Below are 7,280 nucleotides of genomic sequence, written 5' to 3' on the forward strand. Positions count from 1 at the left end.
CGGCTTACAATTTGCAAAGTGGGAATGTGACCTATAGCCAGTCTGGAGAGTTGTTCCTGAAGTGCTTCTGAGGCTTGGGGCTGGTAGCAAGAAAACTTCATCTTGCAAGATGGCTAAGCCTGCTTTTAAAATCCAAAATTAAGATCTAGCTTTGTTTTGAGATTCTGTGCCAGGAGCAGCTACTAAGAATTCCAAGGGAAATTATTTCAGATGAGCCATGCTAGTTTTGACGTGGAACAGCAGGCTAGAAGTGGAGTATACAACATAAGATCTGAAAAGGGGCTGAAGTTATGGCTGTGTACTATTAGCTTCTGAAACAACTGTTGTTACAAAGATGAGAAACTTGACCTCAGATATACTAACTTAAAACATTCCTCAGAGGATAAAGACACAGTAAGGATATAGAGTATTTTGTAATGATACAAAAATCTGTCAAGAGGAAACACTTTGCCTGAATTGGGTGAACAAAGCATTTTTACTGAAGAAAAATATATGTATGAAAAACTTCTGTGAAAATCTGTAGCATATGAGTAAGATCCTTCAAAGTACAGCTGAGACCGAAATAACTTCTTTGAAAGAAGAAAAGGCAGCGCAAACACGCACAATGCTTATTCACAGAACGGTTACATTTCCAATTTTACAAAATAGCCACATTTTCCAAAAAGCTCCTCTGAAATGCCTGATTAAAAGACAGTGAACGATAGTATCCCATCAGCAGCAGTTTATCACATCTATAAATCAAATTGAAATCTAGTTATAATAGGAGTGTGAGACAACAAAGAACAGCATAAAGAGCAGTAAAAGGAGCTTCTAGTTGACAATGGATACCGTATGTATTCCAAAATACCAAAATGAAGATAAAATTCTTAAATTAAATTAAACAGTTCTGTAAATGAACACATCTAAGATAGCACACGTGTGCTCTTCTGTCCAGTTGCCTCCTGGAAGGAATGGAGTGACTTGAGACTGCAATTTACAGGATTTTCTGTAGGATGGAGTTGGCAACTTCCAGGGATTCATCTTTCACCAAGACAATATCATAAGAGTCCATATATTTTTCCAAAAGCTCATCTACCTAGTTGCAGAAGGGATAAAGAGAAAGACCCTCTTAGTTTTAGAATTAATTATTGAAAAAGACTTTTTGTCATTAAAATATTGCCCAGTCTTTCCACCAAATTCGGGGAATGAGCCATGCAAATATGTTTCGCTCCTATAAGTGAGTCCACAGGATGATCGAGCAGCAGTAGCTGGGCATAACTGTGTGTGCATTCCAGGATACCTCACGTTTATTTCAGGATCTCACACATAAAGATACTGAAAGGAAAACTACTTCCTCAGCTTCCCTAAAGGCAGAGAAATAGAAAAATTAGTTTTTTCCTCTCCCGAATGCAAATGGATGTGCATTATAACTTGGCAAACAACCAGTTCTGTCTCCTCAAAAAAAAAAGAGACACTGCCTAAATTTTTTATTTGGAATATTACAATTTTGCTCAATTATCAATCCAGCATTGAAAGGAGGGGGAGGAGCCACAGGAACTTAAGAGAATTAATTTCTCTAGCCTTTGAATTTTACTTCTCTACAAAATACCTTCTTGGAAGTAGTTCAGTACAAAACCCAAAGCAATCTACATTTGTGTTTTTGTAGCTTATGGGTTGGAAAAAAACTCGAGGTAAGAAATCCATGAAAAGTGTTTGAAATCTCAAAACAAATATGGGCCAAATACTTGGTTTGATACTTGAAGCTTATTATAATGAACCTGTTTTTAACTCACAGTATTTCACTCAAAGTTCAAAAGGTTATAATGTAAGGCTACTTACTTTATCATTGAGATAGCCGATCTTAAGAATGTGTTCAACATTTGCTACTCCATCTGCCATACTCAAGTCTCCTTGGGAATCTCCCAGCAGTATGATATTACTGTTGTCTTTTAGTTGTTTGAAGTACTCTGTATTCTTCAAGGCACCATCATGTTTGTTGTAAACATGAATCAATTCTCCTTTAAATCCTTTTAATATTCCCTATAAAAAAAAAAAAAACCACTGAAGTTATTTCTAGAATGATACAGACAAGATAGAATCTAGAATGAAATAGGTGATATTACTCTTGAACTAACATTGAACTATAATTTCTAATGATGAACAAGATAAATTACTGTTAAATAACGTAACGACTGTAATAGTGTTGTTAAGACTAGACAAACGGCAATCCTCCCTGCTTGGAAGTGGAGCAGAAGCGCTGTACTGAGCTAAGCGTGAGGTTGTCAGTAAAGGAAATGTATGGCACCTTAGTCACACCACACTAACACTGTTTGAATTGTTATCTTCTGCTTGTTTTTTCCCTGGGAGAGTGCTGAGTATGCAATTCTCATTTTCTATATGGTAGGGCAACCATCTGTTGCATTAAAATGTTCATTGTGTAGTATATATAAATAGCTGATAAATACCACAAACAGTCATGTTTGTTAAGAATGTATTATTTCGTACGTACATTTTCATCAAAATCCATGAAATTGGAAACCACTTTGACATTAGAATGGTAGACCCCAGCCTGGTGGATAACTTCCTCAAGAATGTCCCCAATTCCAGCAGAAAAGATGAACACAGGAATATTATGTTCACTGAGCTTATCAAAGAAGTTCTCGTATCCTTCTCTGTAACAAAGGATGTAAATACAAATCAAATCTCAAAGAAAGCCAAGAAAAGCCAGGAGTTTTCAGAAGACATTCACATCATCTTTGAAAAAGAAAATTAATTTTCCCTGAGCATTTCACTTTATTTCCTTTGCCTCACCTTTTCAGGTTAGCAAGAACAATCAACCTAACACCAGGCATGTAGTTTTAGCAAGAAACTCTTGCATCAAGCTGTTTGGTCTTGATCTGTGTCATTTTTTCCCCCCAAACATCTAATAATGTTTTAAAGACTTAAAAACATTTCCCCCTCCCCAAATACCCAGAAAAAGCAAACAACTAGTAGAACAAACTCTAGCTACTATCAGGCTGTACATTTCCTTTCAATCTTCCTTGCTTAAATATTTGACTTCCTATAGGGTTATTATCATAAAACGAATTTGGTTTTGTTTTGAAATCCTGAAAACATTTATCGTCACTCTTTCTTGAAAGCTTTTTAGTTTTCAGTACCCAATCAAAATGATGTATAGTATTCCAGAAACAAGACAATATTATCTCTATACACTTTCTCCAAACAGACATTGATTGGCAGAATCCTACATTTAAAAAAAAATTCTGATGATGAAAATTTTTGAGGGAATTTTAGCTTGTGAATGAAGATTTAATCCACATGGGCTTAGGTTTTCTAACAGGCAGAGACGGTGTGCTTGTCTGTTTTGCAAAAGACAAGAATTTAGTCAGTATGACAAACAAACACTTCACAGATTAAGTCTTAACATCTTGTTTCAGTAGTCCAAAATTTACAGACAATTTTGGAGAACTTTAAAAGAGATGGGAGCCACAGCACATTTCAAGCAAGGATTTTGCTGGCTTTTAAACTTTCCTTAGGCCATAAAGGAAGAATATTTAATACAACATATGAAACATATTCCTCAAGTCACTGCATTTTAATCTCAGATAAAACTATTCTAAGGAATGTTTTTCAAAGCAACAAAGTTGAACTCTGCATTCCCCTCACAAAAATGAGCCACCAGTGCAGTTTCAAGAGGATGAAAGTCTACAGAAGTGAGGTTTGTAGAGATAGGACTCAAACTTTTACATTTTTTTTTTTAAGATCTCTAGTGTATACAATGTGATCATTGTAGACATTTATCTACAGTATGAATAAAGTGGGGGCATGAAGAGCTCACTATGTTCCAAGATTACAATGTCACATTCTCAGGAATGTTTTTGTTTGTTTTTCCCCTGAAAACACACAGTAATAATCCCCAGAAAATGCTTGTTCACATCAAAAGAAACTTACTTCAGCATAACATCAGATTCCCTCACAATTTCTGCAAACTTATCCTTCTGTAAGCCTTGTTCAATGAGTAGTGCATGAGACTTATTGTACCTACAATGTAAACAAAAAAAATGGGTCAAAATTGACTTATTAAGATTCACCTTTCATTAAATCTCATGATGAAAAGCATTCTGTATGGTTAATTCTTGAACATTCAGGTTAACAGCAAAGCAATAGCAGTTGTCACACAGCACTCAGAGATTAATTCAGGTAATGTGTTAGCTAAAAGCTAATTACTGCCATTAACTTGCTTTTAAAAACTTATTCAATCTAATCTTAGTACAATTTGAAGATATGAGGCGTCTCTTACCATTCTACCATATATGGATATTTTTCTTCAATAGTGAGAGCTGGATCAATTTCAATAGCATAATAGGTTTCTTTCAGCTGCAATAACTGAGGGGGAAAAAACCCAGATGTTTAATGTATTTTTATAAAATAACACTTGGTATTTGATCTAACCAATCAAAATAACTTTCTTCATTCTGATTACATTGTTTAGACAAAATGGAATGTGAAATGCTCTTCAAACAAAGAGTTAGCTTGTAAATAAATCTAAGAAGAAAAAGTGGATGCTGTTGAACCGAACTACATGCTAATATCAAGAATACAAATATTTCTGTTCACTTCTATTAATGATGGGATGTCTTACAGTCAGTGAGAAAACTCAGAGAGCTTTAAGGATTTGAAGGTATCCCTTGTCTTGTCATGCTGTGTAACTCAACACACAGTACAGCCAGGGAATAGTAACAGTTGTCTGTACAACAAACCAACAGCTAGCAGGTTTTCTGTTTACCTTTTTCCGACATTCCTCTGTGATGAGCTTAGAGTTATCGATGATGTCTGGTGGGGTGTGAAAAAAAAAAGGTTAAACAAGATGGCATATTTCTTTTACTCTGCTCTACAACACTGTAAATGGCATAGATGACAATGTTTGATGACATACTACTATGTGTCCTCAGAACTTTGCTTACCAGCAACCAGTAAAAGGCCTGTTTTCCTTCATAAGCATGAAGATGCATTACTGTCCTTCCCCTTAGCTCTGAATTAAAAGGCCAATTACAAGCTCTCTCATCTGTTTCTTGAGATTTAACTGTTTCTGAAATCATCATGAGGCATCCTATGTGTTTTAGGATTCCCACTTCATTAGTAAATGGACTCTCTATGTTTGTTCTAAAATGCTACAGGGTAAAAATGTCAAGAATTCTGAGGAGCTTACTATCTGGTTCTTGCAGGCATCAGGACTATTATGGGCTCTTAAAAAATAAAAGTCAACCCTACCATATCTGGCCACTAACATCTTATAATTCAGAACTTAGTGTTTTAATTGTGAATGACAACTTATCTGATTTTAATTACTACAGATTGTAATTAAAATATATATACATAAAATCACACATAGACAGTCACTAGGATACTGCTTCACTAGGATGTACAGGTTAGGTAAAGAGCCGATATAAAATCTCACACATTAGGGAATAAATTGGATAGAAAATTAAAATCTAGGAAAAACTAAAAGGAGTGAACAACCAATCCGTATTTTAAAAAAAAACAACAAAAGTACTCACTATGACAAGTTGGACATCTTTTTCCATTGTAGGAAAATCTACTTAATGTCATATCAAAATCTGTAATAATCTATTTAAGGAAAGAAAAAGCAAAACTGTCTTACAACATGGAGGGACAAAGTAAAGAATGGCTAGAAATTCTGAATGATAACAATAGTTGCAACTGAGTAGCATATGTGTCACAGAAATGTCCCTATTTTATTGCACTGTTGTAATGTAAGCCAGAATATCCCATAAGAATAACTTTTTTTCTAACAAAACTGTTTTTCTAATTCCTTTGATCAGAATATTTCCTGAAATTACTAAGATTATATGTTTATATCATTTCCTTAACTAGTGCCTGGCTGAATTACAGTTGAATAGACAAGGGCTATTAAAAGAGTTAAGATGTCTAAGTTTTGGAGATTTCTATAAGGTTGACTTCTGTTTTTATATATAGATATAGATTCTTAAAATTTTTTGGCATAGAGCAAAAATCACATGATTGCTTTCATTCCAAACTGGTTATATCTTCTACTATCTTTACCTGAAGTTTGGCAGCTCCACCTTTGATGAGGCCACAAATAATCTCCTCTACTCTCCCTGGGTCCTTAATATGGACAGTCTTCTTCTGAAATTCTGGCATCTGTGAAGAGTAAGCACAATGACAGAAATATACTTACAGAGGAAAACTTACTAGGTTTTACCTGCTATCCATCAGATTGGAAGCTCTGCATCTGTAAACAGTTTCATGTGACATCAAGACATGCTCAGGACAGGAAGGTAGGAAGAAACAGAAAATACTCTGCATGTATTAACTGATGACTGCGTACAGTTCTGTTTGCTTTCAATATCTGTATTCATTTCCTTTCCTAATATCAAATTACTCAATAAGCTCACAGAAAGGTAATTGTAGTTGTAGGAAATAAGGGAGATATATAGAAACAGAACATATGGGATGACCTTGTGGTTGAAGTATGTCACTGGGAGATGGTGAACCTTAAAACTAGCTCTTTGTGCAATTAATATGCCCTTAAAGTTTCAACATAAATGAAGAAGACAGGTTGATTTTAGAAACCCATTGTTTTGTTGAGAATGCCACATGTGTCAACTGAGTACTCCAATACAACAAGGCTGTATAGTAATTCCTGCTCCCTAGCCAGTCCATCAATCATTTTCCATTACCTATTTTACTGCACACTTTTGAAATAACACATGCTATCACACCCCGTATTCCTTTTGCATGAAGAATATTTCTTCAATATTATGATAAACGCTAAATTTGGTAAAAAAGAAAAAAAAGACCAAAACAGAAAACACCCACCCTTCTTCAAACAACACGCTCCCCCCCAAATCTTTGCTTAATCTAAAAGTTTCTCTTCAACCTTGCAGAAATGGTAAAAGACTATTTATTGACAGAAATTTCAAAATTTAGTATGTATTTCCTTCTTTTATAATCATATAATCATAGAATGTTTTGGGTTGGAAGGGACCCCTAGAGGCCATCTAGTCCAACCCCCCTGCCCTGAGCAGGGACACCGTTAACCAGATCAGGTTGCTCAGAGCCCCATCCAACCTGGCCTTGAATATTTCCAGGGATGGGGCCTCCACCACCTCTCTGGGCAACCTGTTCCAATGTTTCACCACCCTCACGGTAAAGAATTTCTTCCTTATATCCAGTCTAAACCTACCCTGTTTTAGTTTAAAACCATTACCCCTTGTCCTGTCACAGCTGGCCCTACTAAAAAGATTTTCCCCATCTTT

General features: G+C 35.4%; 1 protein-coding gene across 4 annotated transcripts in view; it reads right to left on the reverse strand.

Moving 5' to 3' along the window:
• Positions 1-488: 488 nt before the first annotated feature.
• Positions 489-7,280, reverse strand: part of NT5C3A (5'-nucleotidase, cytosolic IIIA) — a 14,498-nt gene continuing 7,706 nt past the window's right edge. For all 4 annotated transcript variants that reach the window (XM_009635296.2, XM_035890848.1, XM_035890850.1 and 1 more), the window contains 8 exons: positions 6,064-6,162; positions 5,538-5,607; positions 4,766-4,812; positions 4,280-4,365; positions 3,931-4,020; positions 2,489-2,651; positions 1,819-2,019; positions 489-1,075 (listed from right to left, as the gene is read on the reverse strand). In XM_009635296.2, coding sequence (XP_009633591.1) covers positions 974-1,075; positions 1,819-2,019; positions 2,489-2,651; positions 3,931-4,020; positions 4,280-4,365; positions 4,766-4,812; positions 5,538-5,607; positions 6,064-6,162 — 858 coding nt within the window. In that variant the 3' untranslated portion in view covers positions 489-973. The remainder of the gene's footprint in view (positions 1,076-1,818; positions 2,020-2,488; positions 2,652-3,930; positions 4,021-4,279; positions 4,366-4,765; positions 4,813-5,537; positions 5,608-6,063; positions 6,163-7,280) is intronic.

This window comes from Egretta garzetta, unplaced genomic scaffold, assembly GCF_000687185.1.
Source record: "Egretta garzetta isolate BGI_Z169 unplaced genomic scaffold, ASM68718v1 scaffold713, whole genome shotgun sequence".
NCBI classification, from domain to species: Eukaryota; Metazoa; Chordata; class Aves; order Pelecaniformes; family Ardeidae; genus Egretta; species Egretta garzetta.